Raw genomic sequence first — 23003 nt, 5'->3', positions numbered from 1 at the left:
TGCCTCCTTAATCATCTGAAAATTGGCCATGGATGAAAATTGAAAATCGCCATTGCTGAAATTGAAGACCGAAATTTGGATCAGATTCAATAGCGACCTTGTTGCGACCAAATTTGACATGGAGGAGATGGGTGGAAGTGCTAGAGACGGAGAGAAAGATGGAGGAGGGGGGTAGAATAGGAAGAGGGAGGTAGAGAGGTTGCGGTTGTGGGAGAGTGCGGCAGTGGAGGTTGGGAGGGGAGTGATGGTGAAGGAGGGGATGTTGGGATGGGTGTCGGGAAGGTGGTGGCGGTGGTGATGGAGGAAGGAGAGGTGGTGGTGTTGGTTTGGAGACGCAGGAAATTGTGGAGCAGAGGAGAGTGGCATTGGAAAAGTATTTGAGGAGGTTGGCCAAGCATCCGCCCATTCGGAGGAGTGAAGAGTTGAGGTTGTTTCTAGAGTCGCAAGGAAAGCTGCCACTGGTGAAACCTACGGATGCTGCGTCGAGGATGTTCGATAGGGCGGTGAAGTTGCCGAAACAGTTGTTTGGTGCGGAGGTTGTTGCAGGAGTGGTGGATGTGAATGAGGTGACCCAGCCTGCAAAAGGTGGGAAGGATTTGCTGAGGCTTTTCAAGGAGTTAAAGCAAAGCGTTACTGATGATTGAGGTGCAACGAAGCCACCTTTGGTAGAGGAGGACAAGGAGTTTATGGAGAGGGAAGATAAGTTGCAGGAATTGGAATAGCGGCTCAGCAACGTCTCTCAGTAGGATTGAACCTTTTTTTAATTTTGGTTAAGGCTCCAGAATGGAAGTTCCTAAAATACCCCTTCTGGGTTGCTCGATTGGGAAGCTGATGGAAATTATGCGGTGGCGCCGCCGCTAAGCTCCTTGATTGGAACCGAAATATAAGTTTAGGGATTAAATTGGCTATAAAAAATTTATAGGAACTAAATCGACAATAAAAAAAATTTAGGGACTAAATTGGCGATTTTTCCATAAAATTATATGGAATAAATTAGTTCCGTTAAAAGTTTCCTTTTTCTCTTGGAAAGTTGTGCAGGGGTTTGTGCCAGTGGGGTTAAACCTTAAAAAGCATGGAATCAACTTGGTTTCACGCTATTTTTGTTGTGGTAAGCATGAAGAGTCTGTGATCATCTATTTCTTGCTGGCCTTGTAGCATCCAAGGTTTGGAATCACTATAATTGCAGATTTGGCATTTTAGAGGTCAAGGCTACATCGATCACTGCCATGATTTTATCTTGGTTTTATTCATCCACTTTTGTGTCCGCAGATCATATTAGGGTTGCGTTGCTGTTGAGATATTCAATCATATAGCTGTATATATTGTTACCATATATATTTCTGTCATGACGTGATTGTAGGAGTAGTTTTAGCTTTCCATTACATGATTTTAGGAATGATTGTATCTTCCCATTTTTGTCAAATTCTTGTAACTATATCAGTAGACTATGGCAATCAGTAATACACGCTTGAAGTTTTTCCCAATCTGAATCCTTTTCTTCATGGCATCAGAGCAGGTTGAGCCTTAACAATTGTTGACAATAAAATATGTCAACTCCAGAGAATTCAACGAAAGGGGGAGAGGTTACAATATATGATGACTCCCCCCATGTATTGTACCCTTCTGATCATCCAGGGCTGCAATTTGTCTCCACACCATTCGCAGGAGAAAATTTTGCAGCATGGAAAAGCACCATGGAAACAGCCCTATATGCCAAAGGCAAGGCTGGTTTCATTGACGGCAGTCTAGAAGTGCCAGATCTAAAGTCACCAGACTTTCAACGGTGGAAGAAGAATGATGCAATGGTTAGAGCCTGGCTGAGGAATTCCTTGGCCAAGGACATAGAAGAGAGCGTTGTCTACACCGGCACGGCACGAGAAATTTGGACTGAGATTTGTGAAAGGTATGGACAAAGTAATGCACCTCGACTTTATAAAATAAAAAAAGAATTTTTCAACATGTTCCAAGGAGATGGGCAGCCTTTAACTCAATATTATACCAAGTTCAAAACTTTATGGCAAGAACTGCAAATCTGTGATCCATTGCCTTATTGCAAATGCGAGGCAGCCAAGGATCACTTATTACGCCGAGAAAAAGAAAAAGCCCTTCAATTTCTACTGGGATTGAATGGAAATTTCGATCGGTTGAGATCTAATGTGCTGTCCATGGAACCTACACCTTCACTCAGTAAACTGTTTTCCTTGGCTTTACAAGAAGAGCAATCCTTTGTACGAGTAAATGAACAAACATCACACAGCCTGGAAGGAGCGGCTTTTGCAGCAAAAACTGATCGTAGGGGCAACGAAAATACCAGGAGTCAAGCCCCAAGAAGTCGATCAAGTAAAAGGTGTGAACATTGCAAGAAAATGGGACATCTCAAGGAAGAATGCTTTGAGATAATAGGGTATCCAGCAAATTGGAAGAATAATCAACAAAGCAAAGGTGGCAATCGTGGTGGAGGCAAGAACAATTCAGGGCAGATGCAAATCTATGGCAACATAGCAGCAACTGACCACCAATTTATCAACCCAAGTGAGAAGTCACAGTCACAACAACCTCTTGGATTGACAATGGACCACTACAACAAACTCATGCAAATCCTTGGACCACCAAATCATGATAATGAGGCCTTGGCCAACTTTGCAGGTAAATGCAATTCATTCCATAACTCATGGATTTTGGATACTGGTGCCTCTAACCATATGGTTGGAGACAAAAGTATACTTGACAATGTTAAATGCATCTCTTCATATCCAAATGTGAGAATCGCAAATGGCTCTAGTCTCCCTGTAACTCACGTTGGTAATGCCTACCTAACACCAAATATCAATTTGAAAAATGTTATTTGTGTGCCTGGTTTCAAGTTCAATCTCCTCTCTATTGCCAAAGCTACAAAGGAATTAAACTGCTCAGCAACCTTTCTTCTTGATTCTTGTTTTTTTCAGGACCTGTGTACGAGGATGCTGATTGGAGTGGGTAGGCTCCGAGATGGGGTTTATCAATTAGAAGGAGGCCACGGGCTCGCAAGTCTTAGTGTTACTGAATCTGATGCTACCTTGTGGCACATGCACTTGGGTCATCCTTCCTTTAGCCGATTAAAATTAATTTCCAGTATTCCTTTTCCTAGCAATTTTAATCACATTTGTGATGTATGCCATAGGGCCAAACAAACAAGATTGTCTTTTTCAAACAGCAATAAGAAAAGTGTTAAACCTTTTGCTTTGATTCATGTTGATCTTTGGGGAGCATATTCTGTCTCATCACTTAGTGGTGCTCATTATTTCTTAACTATTGTTGATGATTTTTCACGATGTACTTGGGTCTTTCTTTTGAAAAATAAATTCCAGGCCTATGATTTTCTAACCATGTTCTGCCAATCTACACAAACTCAATTTGGTTACCCAGTACAGGTTGTGAGAAGTGATAATGGGAGTGAATTTGTCTCAGGGACCATGAGAGTTTTTTTGCTAGTCAAGGGATTGACTATCAAACCTCTTGTGTTGATACTCCACAACAAAATGGGCGAGTGGAGCGCAAACATCGCCACATTCTTGAGGTTGCGCGAGCATTGCGTTTTCAAGCCCATTTACCTTTGAAATTTTGGGGAGAATGTGTTTTGACAGCAGTTCACCTTATCAATTTGATGCCCACTCCTACTCTCAAAGGCAAGAGCCCATATGAGGTACTTTTCAAAAGAAAACCCAATTACAATCATTTGAAGGTGTTTGGATCACTTTGTTATGCTCATAATCATGACAAACACCGAGATAAATTCTCGGCTAGAGCCCATCGGTGCATTTTTCTTAGTTATCCCCATGGACAAAAGGGCTATAAAGTCTATGATTTGGAAAGAGAAAAAAATATTTGTATCACGGGATGTGATATTTTATGAGACAGAATTTCCTTTTCAATCAAATAACGAGTCTAAACCTTCAATGTGGAGTGTGCAACCCCATATAGATCAGCATGATTACTCACAATCTGACCCAATTCCACCTCCTATAAACTCCACTTTGATGGACACCACACCATCTCCTATTGAACATACATTTTCCCAACAAACCCAACATGAAAAAGATAATTCTACACTACAACCACATACTGGCAGCCCTAGTGGAAATATAATTCCTTCCTTGCAGCGTCTACATCGAGTAAGGCATGTGTCCACAAAGCTTTCTGGTTTTGATTATAAGTTGTTACCCTCCTTGGAACCATCTCGGGAGTCCCCTCCATCAGCAAACTCAGGTACAATTTATCCTTTCTCTCATAACTTGTCCTATTCTCATTTCACTGATGCCCATAAAGCTTTTTTGGCCTCCATCACTTCATTAGACGAACCAAAGTTTTTTTCCCAAGCAGTTAGGGATCATCGTTGGAGACTTGCTATGCAGCAAGAAATTAAGGCACTGGAGGAGAATCAAACTTGGACCTTAGAGCATCTACCACCTGGTAAGCATGCCATTGATTCCAAGTGGGTGTACAAAATCAAGTACAAGTCTGATGGCACAATTGAGCGGTTTAAGGCACGTTTGGTTGCTAAAGGTTTTACACAGGTTGAAGGACTCGATTACCATGATACTTTTGCTCCAGTTGCAAAGCTTACAACTCTACGTTGTGTATTAGCTATGGATGCAGTACGACATTGGGAATTACATCAGCTGGACATTAATAATGCCTTCCTGCATGGAGATCTACGTGAAAAGGTATACATGAAAATACCACAAGGCTTTGCAAAACCAGGTGACAATCGGGTTTGTCGACTTCGGAAGTCCCTCTATGGCCTTAAACAAGCCTCTAGAAATTGGTTTCAAACATTTTCAAGTTGCTTGCAGAATATTGGTTTTAGTCAATCTGCTACAGATAATTCACTTTTTACATTCACCAATGGAGCACACTTTACTGCCTTGTTAGTTTATGTAGATGATGTTATTGTGGCTGGAAATGATTCAACCACCATCAATCGTGTGAAGCATCATCTTGATTCAGCTTTTCGCATCAAAGATCTTGGGCAACTCAAATATTTTCTTGGCATTGAGGTGGCTTGTAATAAGGAAGGAATTGTACTTAGCCAGCGAAAATACACTCTAGACCTCCTTGAAGAGACTTGTCATCTCGACGCACGTCCTGCTGACTTTCCTATGGAACAACGACACAACTTGGCAGCGGGAGTTGGCGCAGTAGTTAAAGATGCTGGTCAATATCGTCGTCTCATTGGAAGGCTACTTTATTTGACGATAACTCGACCTGACATTAGCTATCCAGTACAAGTTCTCAGTCAATTTATGCAAGATCCACGTGTTCCTCACTTGGATGCAGCTTATCGAGTCCTTCGCTACCTCAAAAGGGCACCAGGCCAAGGTATATTCTTGTCATCTGCTAGTTTGCTACAACTCACTGCTTATTGTGACTCAGATTGGGCCAGCTGCCCAACATCTCGACGATCAACTAATGGTTATATTATTTTCCTCGGTAATAGCCCAGTTTCTTGGAAGTCCAAAAAGCAAACTACAGTTCCCCGCTCATCCGCTGAAGCAGAGTATAGGGCAATGGCCAATGCTACTAGTGAACTTCTCTGGCTGCGTTCTTTGTTTGCAGATTTGAAAGTTTCGTTAGCATCACCCATGTCTCTCTTTTGTGACAACCAAGCTGCTCTACACATTGCTGCAAATCCAGTTTTTCATGAACGAACAAAGCACATTGAAATTGATTGCCATTTCATTCGTGATCGCATACTAAGCAACGAGTTGCAGACTGTTCACATTCGCTCATGTGATCAAATTGGCGACTTGTTCACCAAAGCACTTGGGAAAACTCAGTTCCACTATTTGTTGAGCAAGTTGGGCATTCGCAATCTCCATGCTCCAACTTGAGGGGGAGTGTTGAGATATTCAATCATATAGCTGTATATATTGTTACCATATATATTTTTGTCATGACGTGATTGTAGGAGTAGTTTTAGCTTTCCATTACATGATTTTAGGAATGATTGTATCTTCCCTTTTTTGTCAAATTCTTGTAACTATATCAGTAGACTATGGCAATCAGTAATACACGCTTGAAGTTTTTCCCAATCTGAATCCTTTTCTTCAATTGCCAATACTAGTTCTATGGATGCTATGGAAGGCAAGGAACAAGGCACAATGTGAAGGTGCTCAATTTGAAGTGCATCAAGTTATTGCTATGATACATCGGTTTGTGGATCAATTAGGGAGGGCAAAGGTCTTTGTTGTCTCCAGCTTCAAGGGTGACTGTAGCGACCCCTGGGCTAGATTTGTTAGGCACTTTGTCGTGGGTTGTACGGAGTGTCTCAGTGGTGTGGAGGCGGCCAGCAAATCCTTTTGTCAAGTTGAATACTGATGCGAGTGTCTTTCAAGGGCGTGCTTATGGGGGAGGATTGCTCAGGGATCACAAGGGTCGTTTGATTTTTGTCTATTACAAGGAGTTTGGAGAGGCAAATGTACTACTGGTAGAGAGATTTTTATTGCTATATGGTCTTCAGATTTGTAAAAACAGGATGGTTGATAACTTGCTAGTTGAAGTGGACTCGGTAAGCTTGGTAAGGTTGGTAACCTCCAAAATGGTATCTAAGTGGCCGCTTTGTAATGTTTTGCGAAGAATTCGAGCTCTGTTATGGGGTTTTCCCTTGTCTGTTACTCATATCTTCAGAGAAGCTAATACCTCTGCGGATAGATTGGCGGCGTTGCGATCTTCTCCACATCTTTTTTTGTACCTCTCTTTTGCAGCTGCCTGGGGATGTTAGGGCTGCTATTCGACTTGATTCCATGGAGTTTTCCTTTTTGGGTGTGCAAGTTGTACCGGAGTAGTACTCCAGCAATCTGATTGCGTTAAATTACGATTGGTTTCTACGAACACTGTATTCTGGTTTTATTCAGTAATAAAATAGTATGGTTTTTCTTTAAAAAAAAAAAAAGGAGATGTATGTGAAATATATTTAGACTCTTTTATGATCATCTAATTAGTAGATGGAGTCTATCTACAACTCTAGACCCATGATAAGAGGGCTTCTAATCTTTATATATAATCAAGCTCTTGGTTTCTCTCTCTCTATTCAAGAAAATTTATGTTCGTCTGTTTATCCATTACTTAGTATAAACATAATAGAAAGATAGAAAAGAAAGATCAAGACTATCAACTGATCGCCTAGACAACCATATTAATAGAGTAATTGTGGGTGCTTAATATCAACAGATTATGGAGTTATAACTTATCGCTCATAAAAATATTTTTTAAATTTATTGTCTATGGTTCACAAGTCTAAACTAAGATCTTGTTCTTTATATCTAACAAGAGACTTACAAGTTACTTTTGGGGCGAGTGCCCTTTATTTGTAAATGCTTGTAAGTACAAGAGACATTTCGATATGAGAGGAAACAAGAAAATATAATAGTCATGGCTAACGATTTAGTAAATAAATATTAATATCATTGTATTGGCAATGAATAGAAGAGATGCCAAGGAGAAGGAGAATGAAAGATGCCTTAAAAGCAGGATCTAACTACATGAAAAGAACGCGTGCCATTAAATTTGTTAATGGAAACACATAAAAATTATTTTGTGTAAAAAATACTCACGAAACTATTATCCAAAAAGCATATATAGTAAAGTTAGTAACCAAAATATTTCATCTCAGAATTTTAGCTGTTCACTACAAGCATGCCAGCTATTTTACCACATTCATAGCTCCCCTCCTCTGATAGATGTTCATGATTTGTAGTGGAAGATCTTAAATAGCTAGTAGTAAGTTGTTGAATTTATTGAACTTTGTTTCACGCTTTTGAATAGAAGTAAAATACTTTTGGAACTTAGTTCTTGATTTGGAAAAAAAAAAAAAAGGATAGAAAAAACTACCTAACAATAGGTCGTGCGAGAAGCTTGGACTGCGAAATGAAGATGGAAACATGGGAAACCCCAAAAATTCTCTAATTGCCAAAATTGATATCGAACAAGAGTTAATCACACTTTGTCCGAGGAGGGTTGGGTGGTACGGGGGGAGGGAGTGTAAGCAAGAGGTCTCGGGTTCGAGTCCTCCCGCTTACAAAAAAAAAAAAAAAATCACACTTTGTCCGCTGAACTTCAGGAGTAGTCACACTTTATCACTTCCAAGCAAGCAATACCATTAGTATTTCTTAACAGTGACAACTTACATGAACAATTTTATATCAAAATTGCCTCTACAGTAATATGTGACTTTTTCAAAGTTCAAAGAGGCAAAGTTTATATTTTCAAAATTTAAAGGTTATTACATCTAAGAAATAGGCGATTTGTAAGATAATAACCCATCATTTTTTCATTTTTCCGCTTAACAATTTATAATTCAATTTAACTATATGCAAACGGTCAAAAGGTAACTGTGACAGTTCTCAGGGTCACATCACAGGGTACCTATCAGCTTGCCACCCGCACGCGGGCATCCCCTACGGAGAGTTTCTGTGAGAACCCAGAAAAAAAAAAGAAATTTTTTTTTTAATTTATTTATTATTTTATTCCTGTGCACCGTTTTCTTTTATTTTCTTTATTATATTACTTTTATCAGCATTTTATCAGTAAATATAGCTTTTAAATTATTTTTCTAGTGTTAGTGAGTTCGCGAGAAATTAGGAACATATTTTGGGCGTGGGACCCGCTACTGCATTAAGTGAGAGAAATTCGGCCGATTAGGTTAAATTTTGCGTAAAGGGATTTTATTACTAGGTGTTGGGAGATGATTAGAAGTTATCTAGATGGATTAACTCTGGAGGGACAAGAGGATAACTCTAAACAAAACAAAGTGACAAGTGTCAAAGTGTTATTGGACCAAGCTACCTAACTTTGCCTAACTTTCTTGTCATTACATAAAAGTCAAAAATTGGACCAAATCATCTTCATTCTTCATTCCTTCTTGGCCGAAATTCCTCTAGCAAGAAAAGGGAAAATTCCTCAACCTTCTCTCTCCAAATCCTTGCTCAATCTTGAAAATCAACCGATTGTTTCTTGAATTAGTCCGTAGAATCATCTTGCTAGGAGTGTTTGAAGACCTTGGTGGTGTTATTTTGGAAGGAAACCCTCTAAGCTTCAACCTTTCTTGAAGATCTAAGGTATCTTGCTTGAAACTCATCTTTTGTTTCTAATTTTGGCCAATTGGTGCCTTATAGTAGCTATTTATGCGATTTTACGGAAGATTTGGTGGATTGGAGTGAAGTTTTCTAATTTTCTGATTTTTCTTGGAATTTTTCTGTTTTCCTATGATGGATATGATTGAACTTGAATTGGTGGTTCTAAATGGTGTTTTCTAGCTCTCTTGTGCGTTAATTGCGGGTAATTGCGGGAAATTTCGACTTGTGCGGAAAATTTCAGATTTAGGGTTTCAAATTGGGGGTTTTCTATGGTTGATGGTTGATCTTCTAATTGGCTATAATTGAGGGGTATTGTGACCCTAATGAAGTATATTGAATGGCTTATATATTGTTTGGGTGCTTGTGGTTGTGTTGGATGGCTTTTATTGGTGGTCTTGTAGGTTGGAAAAGCTGAAATTTTAGGGGAAATGCTGTGCAAGTGTCTAGGGTATTGGATTCTTATGTGTTGGGTTGAGATTTGATAGAAATGAACGGTCATAGGGTTTGTTTCTACCTTTAGCCCTAAATGTTATGTATTTTCATTTCCAAGATATATTTGGGTCTTGCCTTGATAGTTCCTATTAAAAGGTATTCGACTTGTGTTTTGGTCTTAATTGTACTTTTTTTATTATTATAGGGCGTGCCGGTGACCCGAGGTTCACGTCGGGCGAAAACTTGTGAAATTTCTTTGTTTGACTTGGTGAGTGTACTACTCACATGTTTGTTATTCCGTGGCTTTCTTGTACTTGAATTCTGTGATTTGGACTAGGTGAGGCGAGGGTGTACTTTACCACTCTCGTACTCTCTGCCCTCTTGACTGTTTATTATATCACTTGAATACCCTTGAATGTACCTGATTTGGTGTCGATTGGATACCATTGTTTACTGTATCTCTGAACCTTTACTGTTCACTCTGAGCTCTACCTCATTGGAAGTCAATGGACTCGAGCCAGTAAGGACTTGGTCGGGGACATTTGACAAGCCATGGGGACTGTATTTGGGAATCTTTGGGTATGAGACCCTTGATTCTGGTATACTCGAGTAATACCAATTCTGTACTGTTTGGTGTTCGGGCCCGATAAGGGGAAAGTGAGGTGGACGGATAATTGGAGTAAAGAGGAGTCTACGGTCATGATTACCTGATATACATTGACAGAGGGTCAATGAAATGAGATCAAGTATGGCAAAGCGGAAAAGAGCTCCTGAGAGCCACCCGTATCCTTTATTCCTTACACTTAGGTGTGGTTACTATTGCTTACTTGACATGCGTATTTGGATTGAATATTTCTTGTGTTTACGTGCTCTTGGTATATGTACGTGATAGTACCTCATTGGGCGAAAGCTCACTCCGTTAATTTTGTTTTCCTTACAGGGAATTATCTTTTGGACTTTTGATTTTGAAGAATGAGTTGAGTAGAGCTAGTCAAGAGATTTTGTATAGCTCCTCAATAGTTGGAACCTTAATTGTACTTGGATTTAATACTTCCTTTTGGCTTGTAAACATACGAATGTGGTTTGTAATAGTGAGCGTACTCTTGTCCAATGTATTATATTTGGCTTTTATATATTCTTTTAGTGAATGTTAGATTACCTGTATTCGATTGGGTCTTGGCGGATGGTGACGTGGCAGTCACTATTCACCCTACGTTTTGACTTTTGTTGTCCGTTTTACGATTGTTGGGTTGGCTTAGCGCGCTAATAGTTTCCCGAACGACTTGAGTCAGGATTTGACATTTTAGTAGTCCTGGCGAGAGTTGGGCAGGCAGTCCGCTAACTCCTTTGGTACGCCTTAGGGGAAGGTGGGGCTGTCACAGTTTCGCTTCGTGACTCTTCACGAACGAGAGGCTCGGGGCTTTTCCAGTAAAAGGACGTAGAGTCCCAACCGTCGGCATATGACTCTGATACCAACTGTGACAGCCCCACCTCTCCCTAAGGCGAACCAAAGGGTTCGGCGGGCCGCCTGCCCAGCTCTCGCCGGGACTCAGTCGTTCACTACATTCCTCAAACAGATTACAATATAAATCTCAAAAATTATATCAAATTCTCCAATAATTACATGTTAAGCGAAGTGGAAACGATTCCCCAAACTATACATCAAATGATTCCAAATCCAAACTGTACAAGATATATGCCATCCAGTCACGTGAATAAGTACTACAAGTCCTTCCTTCGCCTTGAGCCCTGTGGAGGGGAATAAAACATTTTGGGGTGAGCTAAAAGTTTAGCGAGTAACTAATAAAACCAGTAAGCAAATCAGTTTCACAATCGTTCATTTCAGTGATGCCATGATTCCAAGATCAAATGTACATTTATTGCTCTCGTGAGCCAGTGAAATCGTTGTACTGATTACAGCAGAATGTAGTTTGTGAACCTGTTATTGTGGTTCTGGTTTAGTGTCTTGCATATTTGACCTGGTTGTGCTAGGAATTGGACTGAGTGATCTTCTACATTATTGTAGCCCTGTCTTTTAGCTTCGAGATGGTGGGTCTTGCACCCTCATCCGATAATCGTAGTGCCAATGGTGCCAAAACCGCTAATGACATCAAATCTGTTTTGGATTTTAGGGCTTGGATTCGGACAAGATAATGGTATATGACGGATGGGTTCTGAGCCGTGGAGGTGAGTGACCCTAAACTGTTTCCAAAGTTACTTATGAACCGTTTATTGCACTATTTACTTGATTGCATATCATGAGTGCTTGCATGTGGCCCATGACATGTTTTGGCTTAAATGAGTACTTGGAATTCGTGTGCTGAACACCAACGTCTCCACCTCTGTGTACTGTTCATCTGGAGCAAATGGCTCCTCCTCTGATTGTTTACTGTTAAATGTTTGTTTGGAGCGTTGGGTGTTTAAGTACAACGATTTCACTGGCTCACGAGAGCAATAAAAGTACATTTGATCTTGGAATCATGGCATCACTGAAATGAACGATTGTGAAACTGATTTGCTTACTGGTTTTATTGGTTACTCGCTAAGCTTTTAGCTCACTCCAAAATGTTTTATTCCCCTCCACAGGGCTCAAGGCGAAGGAAGGACTTGTAGTACTTATTCACGTGACTGGATGGCATATATCTTGTACAGTTTGGATTTGGAATCATTTGATGTATAGTTTGGGGAATCGTTTCCACTTCGCTTAACATGTAATTATTGGAGAATTTGATGTAATTTTTGAGATTTATATTGTAATTTGTTTGAGGAATGTAGTGAACGACTGAGTCCCGGCGAGAGTTGGGCAGGCGGCCCGCCGAACCCTTTGGTTCGCCTTAGGGAGAGGTGGGGCTGTCACAGTAACCATATAATTTCAATTACATGGAATAAGTTTAATTTCAAAATATTTTTAACAAAAATCCCATCTAGTTCTTGACAATTTCATATAGCTTCAAAATAAATTCAAAATCTCTGATCATTAATTTCACAATTTATTCTAGATAGAGTTAGTGCCTTCCATTATTAATGTTGTTTACCATATATTATAGACAACCGTATTTGTTTAAAAATCTTTTAAAAATTATGGGTATTAATCTCAAGATCTTTGATCTCAATGAACACCTAAGAAAGGAATTGAGGTACGTAAAAGGTTTAACAGATTTGGTATCAAAAAATCTTTTTCAATTTTTTTAAAACAATGTTTCAAGCTATTTTTTTAAAAAGCACTTTGTCAAGATTATAACATGATAGTACATAAAATATCACCAAAAATTGATGGCTATTTATTTTGGTTATTTCAAAATGATATTGATATATTTTATTATACTTAAAACTTTCTCCTTAGCAAGAAAATATATTTATTAGAAAAAATGCTTAATAATAATAATAATAATAATAATAAACGTAATATTATTTGTACTCCCCATATGTTATTTGCACTCCCACTATCTCATTTTTATTTTGATGAGATCATATTATTCCCTCCATAATTTCTTCTCCTTGCCTGTGAGTTAATTTTACTAGATTTTTTCTTACATTCTAAAACCAAATAATTATTCCATTACACATTAAAATGGGCAATTTAAAATTGTCACTAATGTATATTATGTATTTTTCTACAAAACTTTATGAAATTTTATGATGTCAAAGATCAATCTAGCAATGTAATATGAACATATTCCAAACTTTAAGATCAAATAAATAAATAAATAAATCTCAACCTTCAAAGATGACCAAAAACTGAGTATAAATACAATGTCTCATAAATAAGACACTAAACTTTCAAAAATTCTATCAAGAATAGCTCATATAAGCCCCATAGAGGGAGTAAAACTTTCTAATATATTTCAACAAAAACACAACAACATCTGGTATCCAGATGATGCAATGGAACCTCAATTGTGCTCATCAAAAATCTATAAAATTGAAATTGAAATAAGAATATGAAAAATAAATTAAAAAAACAGTTATGTAGATTTAGAAAAAGAGAAGCAAATGTTAAATTTTTTTACCTTTTGGACATGTACGACAAGATAGGGTATGAAAAGAAATTAGACCAGGGGTAATATGGTCTCATTAAGATAAAAATGGAGTGGTGGGAGTGCAAATAATATTACCCTAATAACAATAATAATAAAAGCATGCCTTTAGACAATTGTCAATATCAATTCAAACAGAAATCATTTTCTTTGGATCCTTAATTGAAATAATTGATAATACTAAAAAAAAACATATATTTTTGTATGTTCAAGTTTGATTACTCTTAAAACACGTCAAATTTTTAGGTAATTAATTTTTGCTATAATGTCAAATAAGTATGATACCTAAATTTGGATTTTCAACTCTCATAAAAGGAAAAATGTCATTAGAATCAACTTTTTGACAGAATTGACTTCTCTAACGTTTAACCAATTTTTATGGGGGGCAAAGTATATATTTTTAAGGTTGAAGATGGTAAAGTATAATTACCTCTAAAGTTCAGGAGGACAAAATGTAATAAACTCTAACCCCAAGTTTGATATGCAAGAATGGCCTAGAAAGGAAAGTCCTTTCGAGCATGTTCATTCCATTCCAAGTTTAGCATGGTTCATTTAAGTGGGAAAGGCCTTTTTCCTTGAAATGCTCTTTCCAACTTTTTTCTAAAATTACATTCCTCAAAAGAAATCTTGGGAAAGTTCTTTTTAATTTCATTCTAGAATGCCCAAATTAACAGGATGTCAAGTTTATCCTTATAAACTTTTGAAAATTTTTGTGAATTTTTTTTTGTATTTTATATAAAAATAAAAATAATATGTTTTAAAAATATATTATATTTGTTTGGCTTCATGTAATTTATAGTTTACATTGCTAGTTAATTAATTATATTGCTAGTGGACGTAAAATTTTAACACAAAAATCTATATGCTAGAATGAATTAAATATTACAATTGAAAATTTTTAATATCAATCATCAATTATTTTGAAAGCAAAAAAATGTCAAAATTCCATGTAAACAAACAAAAACATAGTATAACAAAAACAAATATTATGTCCTCTAAACTAATTTAGCGCAATTAATTCAAATTTGTATTAATTATATTCTATTATGATATTTAAATATGGATTATACCAAATACCAAAAAATGAATTAATATTCTATTTTGACTTGTTTACCACACACTGAAATGATAAAATTTTCTCCCTACCATTTTGGGTGGAAAGATATTTTGGATAGAAAGACATTTCTATTCTGGTTATTCCTATATACCAAATGAGGGGTAAGAGGAATGTACAACAAAAATAACGTTAAGGAAGAAGGTATAACATCACATGAAACTTTTGGGGCTTAGTCTTGACCCTTTCCTACCTTCTTTGTCAAAAGAAAAAAGATATATCTAAGATGTATTTCAGATATTAGATTTTTAAACAATTATGATTAATTAGAGAAAATGTATAAATATAAGTGGATTAATTACAGAAAGGGAAAATCGTCCAAAACGTCCCTCACATTTTGTAAAATAACTGTTTTCGTCCATCATTTTTAAAAGTGTAATTTTATATCCCTTACATATTCACATCGGACAAATTTAGTCTCTAACTAGGTTTCCGATCATTTTTTGGTCGGAATCCATCATGTGCAAGGCACGTGATCATTTTTTAAGGGTAAATTTGTCAAATTAAATTTTACATAATCTGATCTATAGTCCTCCACATTTTATAAAATAAATTTTTTCGTCCCTCACATTTTATAAAATGATTTTTTTCATCCCTCACATTTCACAAAATGAATTTCTCCAACCTCACATTTCAAAAAATGAAATTTTCATTTCTCACTAATTATGTGTATGAATACATTTTTTTAAACACATGTATATGTCTATTTGATTTTACTTAAGAATAATAGCATAAACACATGTATGTAATTTGGCCCAACTTGTGGGGTATCTTCTTTTTTTGTATGATTATGGCTAATATTTACCAATAGAACCTTAATTTGCATATTCTCATTGTATTTTGACCGAAAATAGCTTTGGCCAACTTAACAATGAATACAAGATTATTTACTAACTAATACCAGATGAAATCAAATGATCACGTATAATATATGGTATTCGTATTATTAAGTGAAATCAAATAAACACATACATATATTTATGCTATTCATATTATTAAAGCAAAATCAAATAGACATATACATGTGTTTAAACAAAATGTATTCACACACATTATTTTTTAGGGTTTCCCTCACATACATAATTAGTGAGGGATGGAAATATTCATTTTTTAAAATGTGAGGGATAGAGAAATTCATTTTGTGAAATGTGAGGGATGAAAAAATCATTTTATAAAATGTGAGGGACGAAAAAATTTATTTTATAAAATGTCGAGGACTATAGATCAGATTATGTAAAATATAATTTGATAAATTTACCCTTCAAAAATGATCACGTGCCTTGCACGTGATGGATTCCGGTCAAAAAATGATCGGAAACCTAGTTAGGGACTAAATTTGACCGATGTGAATATGTAAGGGACATAAAATTATACTTTTAAAAGTAAGGGATGAAAAAAATCATTTTACAAAATGTGAGGGACGTTTTGGATGATTTTTCCTTACAGAAAGTTCATAAATGCAAGAAAAGATAGTCATTATTAGTATGTATACATACATGGTAAATTAAGTGAATTGTAAGTGTGTTAGCAAGTGTTTATTGAATTAGAAAAATTCAAAAAACAAAGAAAAAAATGGTTGGACTTATGAACCGACACCAGCCTGGGCCATGTTCAGCCCGGGCCACGTCCAGCCCACCATGTATAATAAACATTAGCTCTTGCGCAATTGATTTTTTCCTGTCTACAAAATCTAGAATTCTACCCATTTGCTAGCCAAGAACGCCACTCTACTCACCTACTCGCTCACTTCTCATTACTGACAACGCACTAAACTCACAGCACACCCAAGTGCTCAGCACATTTTCTGTTAACCAAATTATATCTCTTCTTCTTAATCTTGTATTTTTCTCTTCTCAATATCATGGCTGGTTGGGTGATAGGGATGCTTATTTTGGCCATGGCCGGTCATTCAAGTAAGATTTTTAACTTCTTTTGTTGCTATTTACCTTTTATTCATTCTTTCTTCAGCTGCTAAAGCTGCAACGCATCATATAATATCGTCTGCATTTCCATTTTCCAAGGTTGGCTAATTTTCTGATCATAAACTTTGCCATATTCACACACCCCTTTCGAACTTCATCTTCTGAACTGTCTATGGATAGATTTTCCTTGTTTACAGCCAAAATATAATTTACACAACAGCACTAAATATAATTTAGTACCACTTTACTTACTGCTCATGTTGCAAAACGTGGGTTAATCTTTTTTTTTTTTTTTGTATTTCTTTATTTTTTTTCGGTTGGATACAAATAATTCACTGATAACTCCTAACTTTGCTCAATCTTCTTCTTCCTATCTATTCTCTCTTCTTTTCGTTTCTTTTCTTATTTTTTTTCTTTTGTTGGTTTGGACCATTTTGTTTATTTTTTATCTCTTTTATCTTTCCACAAGAAAAAATTTATGTTTGTAGAGCCTTTTTTTTCTTTTCTTTTCTTGGTGCTCCCATCTCTATATTATTTCAGCCAAAATCCTCATTCAAGATCTGGTGATCTGCAGGTGCAACATGGTGCATTTGCAAGGAAGGAGTGAACGATGCAACTCTACAGAAAACACTGGACTATGCTTGCGGAGCTGGGGCAGATTGCTCAGCTACTCATCAAAATGGGGCTTGCTATAGCCCCAACAGTGTTAGAGCTCATTGCAGCTATGCTGTCAACAGTTTTTTTCAGAAGAAGGGCCAAACTCCTGGCTCCTGTGATTTTGCTGGCACTGCCACTGTGGTCACAAGTGATCCCAGTGAGTGTCACTAGAAAAATTATTTACGATGATTGTAAACATATTCTTTCCCCAACAAAAAAAAAAAAAAATTTACTGAAATTTCTGTTCTTGTGACCAATTATTACAGGCACAAATGGTTGCGTTTATCCTGCTAGTGCAAGGTATGATTTCTTGATTTTCACAGTGCATGTTTTATTTCATCTTGTTTAATTAATTTATTTAGTTTATTGGCTAAACAATACACTAGTAGATTTAATTATGCTATATTAGGGTTTTGGATTCTTGTATCCATCCTGGAGTGTGACACTTCATTGAGTACCCGCTGAGGTGTGATGTTGCCTTTCGTTGGTCCCAAGGCTGAAATACCTATTCTAACCTTAAAAGTTTCCAGAGAACTTAGAAACAAATTTATAGTCATGTTTTTTATTTCTGGAAAGAATTGTTAGTAGTCACATATAACATTTGGTAGAATTTTGAAGAGTCATCTTAATTTCCTAGTCCTTTTCATTCTTGGTTGTGTTAAAGGGAAAAAAGAAATTATTGTCTAGGTATTGATAAAGTTTCTAGGTAGCCTGGACCATTTATTTTAATTCATTTGAGCAAACTACTGAAATTATTTGATGTAGGTAAATAAAAATGCTGCCGGATTTTCAAAAGTTTTCCATCATTCCCATAAAGTTAAAGTGCTACACCTCCATGGCTCCACCACCAAGATGAAAGGGGTTGTGGTCAATCACTTTGCATCATCCAAGTAGCACCTAGAATCAATTTTTTCCGATAACCAAATAAACAAGCATATTAACCTTATGTACCTTAGAATAAATTTTTGTACTGGGTCACCTAGGGGTTGCTGAGATGAAGTATATTTATTTTTTTTTCAAAAAAAAAGGTTTATTAATTTATACTACAGAAGAAGAATCAATTAGACAATAATAATAGATGTGTTTGGATTGTATACATGGTTTATTTTTCCTCCACCTAAGGTGCTCCATATTCTTATATTTTTCAGCTTTAGTGGGATGGGCATCTCTCCTATTCTTTCTCCATAAAGTATACCTTTGTATTAAAGCACTTGAGTATCTATCCGTCCTGCTCATTCAGATGATTCCTTATCTTTTAGTAATCATACTTCGTAGCTATTTAATTATAAAAAAGAAAGAAAAATGTTAATCATACTTTATTTTTTATTAATTGTATTCTCAGTACAAATGATAGTAAAAATGAGATTAACAAAAAGCAAAATACAACTATCATTTTTAAAAAAGAAACATACTTTTTTTTCGAGAATTTGAGAAAAAAAAAAAAAAAGAAACATACCTTGTAGCTGCATTTTGAAGGTCCAATCATGTATACTTTATCTTGCACTTTTGTTCTCTTGTGTGTGACTGCGTGTGCCCTTTTTGTCATTTTGACTGTGTGTTGTAATTGCATGATGGTGTCTCTGACCATACCGCCTATTATTGATTGTACTGCTGTTTCTAAAGATGGCGCAATTATTGTCATGACTCATCATAGGCTCATAGCATCTAAAGTTTTTACCTTTCACTGTTTCACTGTAACTGTGGTAAAACATTTCATATTGTGGTACAAGTTTTTGATGTATTATTTATTTGTTTTGACATTTTTAGTTTTGAAAAAGGAAAAAATATTCTTAAATCTTGATTTTAATTACAATTTTATCGTGAAGAATTATAATAATTGTCTAATTTATATGTCAAACGGCCAAAGGAAGTGTCAATTTTTTTTGTTAAACAACCAACGGAAGTGTCATTGTCATAGACAAATTAAAAAGCTACAAACATTCATTTCCTGTTCCTGTTTAAATAAAATTTGCAAATAATAATTCCCCAGTTTCAAACATTTCACATAAATTTATTCAGATAAAAAAAATCTTTCCGGGGAGTTTTGTGTCTTTCGGGGATTGAAAAAGTGATTTTATGTTTCTCTATTTCTAGTCCTTTTTTTTTTTCCAATTTTGAGTCTGGGGTGGTGGGGTATGTATGGGGAGCCAAAGAATTCTCTGTTGCAGATAAATTTTGGACCGTACTGAAAGGGCACCATCAATCTTTGCTGGCTCGAGAATTTATGCCAGGTTGCTAAAAGCCGTTAGATTAGATCTACTTTAAATGGTTGATATCCTCTTGGGTAGTGTGATATTTTTATCCCACAACTTTTTTCTTTGGGGAGCGTTTTAACTTTTATCCCACAGTTATTTGGTTTTGGTCGGGCCCGATTTCCAAATTGCTTCTTTTTATCGAGACGTCCAAATGAATAAAGTAGTAACATAGCACTATTAACTAGTAATTTTTGGTATATTCCTTGAATTTGGCCAAAACTTTTTGGACCATTTGAGAAACTCTCGCTGAAACATCACAGTACACATCTTTTTGAAAAAGAACAATTTTTGAATAATATAAAATGGAGTCCTAAATATATTTCTTTTTATCCAGAAATTACTGCATGAGTCCTTTTTTTTATTTTTCCACTTTTCATTTTCAAATATATGTTAAGTCCAACGAGAATATTAACTTGTTGCTGGAAGTGTAAATTGACTAAATCTTGTAGTACAGAGATCGATGTTTATAAATTGGAAGAGACATATTGGATTTAATTAGTGGAAGTACATCTGCAAAACTGTAAATTTGACTATCTTGCTTGTGCAATTTGGGCTCTTTCTACCATATCAGCTTAGGACAAAGAGTGGAAAATAATATCATGGTTTTCTCCTTTTTTTTCTGTTCATTTTTACAATTCCTATTTGGTCACATGCCTTCTTTGTCCTATATTAATTTTCGTAAAAAAAAGAAAGAAAAAAACAAATATGTTCAATATAAATTTCTCCGAGAAAACTCACTCTAAACTTTGACTTGAATGACAAGCAAATATAGAGTGTGTTTGGATTGCATTTTCCATGAATTTTTCGTTGGAAAATTACTGTAGCGATTTGATGTATGTGAGGTAAAAAAATGATAGGAAAATGTGTTCACGGAAAACAAGACCATTTTTTGGTGAAAAATGGCTATCCAAACAAGCCCATAAACATTCCCTTTTCTTTGTTTTCCCTGTTCAAAATTTGGGACTTGGCTTATAAATATCTCAAGTGTTTAACATTATTGTTGCTGTTCATTTCGTACCCAAAAATTTTTTTTTTAAAAGTAAAAATTATTACCGTTATCATTTCTTTTTGGCCAATTTGTTGAGCTACTAATTGTCCCTTCATGACACATTGAATCGCTCCAATCTACTCGGCCCAGTGGCACAATTGCTCCTCCTGGGACAACCACCACCCCTGCCACGCCGACCACTGCAACCCCGACCACCGCCACCCCCACCCCCACTATCAATAGTCCCACAGGCACTTCTCCTCTAGTCACAACTCCATCAACATCATCAGGACTCGGAGCTGGAGGATTCAACAATGGCTTAGGTCCATCTGGCACCAACCAAGACATGAGTGAAGCTGCAGGCAGGGTTTTACTAGCCAAGATTTGCCCAACATCCTCTTCCTTGATCACTCTCCTGTTTTATGGACTTGTATTTTGGTGGGCTTGATCAAATTGTAGTGGGGAGATAATGCGTGGCAAAAAAAAAAAAAAAAAAAAGTTATGTCCAGAAGCAGTTGTATCTTGTATGCATAGTGCATGTGAATTTTAACTACTAGTGGCATGAAATGTTAAAGAGTACTATGCAGGGGAATATATTGTATAAGCTAATCCAGCCAGCTTGATTTTGTTGTCTTGCTTGCCCCTGTTATATGCAAATTATTATGGGCTTCGGATTCCTTTTGGATGGTGCTGCTACTGCTCGATGCTGTCTGATCTGTCATCTCGTCTCTCCTAACTTTTCCTATTGCATTTGTTAAGTTCCGGGAATTGTCTTCGGATGGCAGATTTTTTGCGACAATTCTTTTTTTTTTTTTTAAATGATAACATATTTTTTATATGAAATAAAAAGAAATAAAAAGTGATTGAAAAATAAATTGACGATGAAAATAAATAAAAGTTGATAAACAATCTACTATGCAAACAACTAATTATTTATTACAGGGTTATTATTACTTTATCCCTTTAAAATATATCATTACTATTAATTTACTCCATCATATTATCTTTTCGTCATTTTATCGATAGGGATGGCAACGGGGCGGGGTTGGGGCGGGGGACCCCTCCCCCGTCCCCCGTCCCGTTGCCTATTAGTTCCCCCCGTCCCCCGCCCCGTCCCCCGCCTCCTGCTCCCCCCGCCCCGCCTTCTCCCGCGGGTTAATAAAATTTTATTATATAATTTTATTATAATTAAATTTTAATAAATAAGCAAGTACTAAAATATCAACACATCATCAAATTATTATTCATTATAATTTTACAATTGAAACTCATAAAAACAATCAAACAGAAGTTATTTGAATACAATCCAATATGATGAAATAAATATAACTAAAATAGTCAAATTTTCACTTTTAGTACAAATGCAATCACTAATTCATCATTGTGTTTGTGCTTTTTTTTGAGCAAAAAGTGTTATTCTATTAAGTGTAATTAGAAATTTAGTATAAATGTATTAGTAAATTTAGTATAACTAATTAATAAATTCTATTAGTAGACATGTATAATTATTCATATAATTCATAATATTAATTATATTACATAAACTAATATACATTATATAATACATCTAACTAATAATATCATTATTATAAGTTTATAACTAATTAACTTACATATAATATATAGTCATTTATATATATATTTATATATATACATTTTTTTTTGTTTTGCGGGTGGCGGGGCGGGGGATGGGGCGGGGGTATACTCCCCCACCCCTCGCCCCGTTTCTAAGGGGGGGGGAATTTTTCCCCCCCGCCCCTGCCCCACCCCCCGCCCCAACCCCATTGCCATCCCTATTTATCGATAGGTAATTCAATTCAATATGTTAAATTTTTTTTGACAAAAGTACCATTTTATTTTATAATATTATTACATTGCTATTATCATTTTATCCCTTTAAATTATAGTGATATAATTGTTTTACTCTTTAAATATTTTGTCCTATAGTTAATCTAAAAAGTATGTTAAAAAATGTTTAAATGTATTTACCCTTTTTATATATAATTAAAATAAAGAAGTTGGAATAATTATTCTTCCTTTTTTTTCACTCTCCAAAAACATAAAAATAAAGAGTTTTCTCAAAATTCTTTTTTCACACTTATTAATACTTGAAAAATAAAAGGAGATAGGATAGAAGAAAGCAGAAAATTAGATTTTGTTAAGAAAGAAAATAAGGAAAAACCTAATATTATAGTATTACTTTAATGTCCTCAGGATTGGAATTGAGTAATAAACTAAAAAGCAAAGTAATTTTAAAATAATAAAAATATTTAATTCTTTCTTTTTTGTATTAAAAAAAATTGAGCTATCTCTCTCCCTCCCCTATTTTTTGCAATATTAATAAGATTGCCAAAAAGAAAGTGATTAATGTTTTGATTTTTTTTCTTGATACTAAAAAGGAGAAGAGTTATTCTAAATTCTTTTATTGTTTTTATTATACAAAAAAGAGGGTATTATTTTCTAAAGTTTTTTAACTTGTTAAGTT

The 23003-nt window shown here is 35.7% G+C and overlaps 2 protein-coding genes across 2 annotated transcripts; both read left to right on the top strand.

Annotated features, from left to right (window-relative positions):
• The first annotated feature begins 1547 nt into the window (after positions 1-1547).
• Positions 1548-2980, top strand: LOC140004801 (uncharacterized). Its single transcript, XM_072044949.1, has 2 exons — positions 1548-2646; positions 2946-2980. Exons 1-2 carry the CDS (start codon positions 1548-1550, stop codon positions 2978-2980), a joined length of 1134 nt encoding a protein of 377 aa, XP_071901050.1.
• Positions 2981-16417: 13437 nt separating this feature from the next.
• LOC113740165 (PLASMODESMATA CALLOSE-BINDING PROTEIN 2) lies at positions 16418-21195 on the top strand. The gene is made up of 4 exons (XM_027267686.2): positions 16418-16609; positions 17193-17432; positions 17542-17575; positions 20669-21195. Exons 1-4 carry the CDS (start codon positions 16558-16560, stop codon positions 20964-20966), a joined length of 624 nt encoding a protein of 207 aa, XP_027123487.1. The 5' UTR covers positions 16418-16557; the 3' UTR covers positions 20967-21195.
• Positions 21196-23003: the final 1808 nt, after the last annotated feature.

This window comes from Coffea arabica, chromosome 4c (assembly GCF_036785885.1).
Source record: "Coffea arabica cultivar ET-39 chromosome 4c, Coffea Arabica ET-39 HiFi, whole genome shotgun sequence".
Classification (NCBI taxonomy): domain Eukaryota; kingdom Viridiplantae; phylum Streptophyta; class Magnoliopsida; order Gentianales; family Rubiaceae; genus Coffea; species Coffea arabica.
This window is presented reverse-complemented; position numbering and strand designations above follow the sequence as displayed.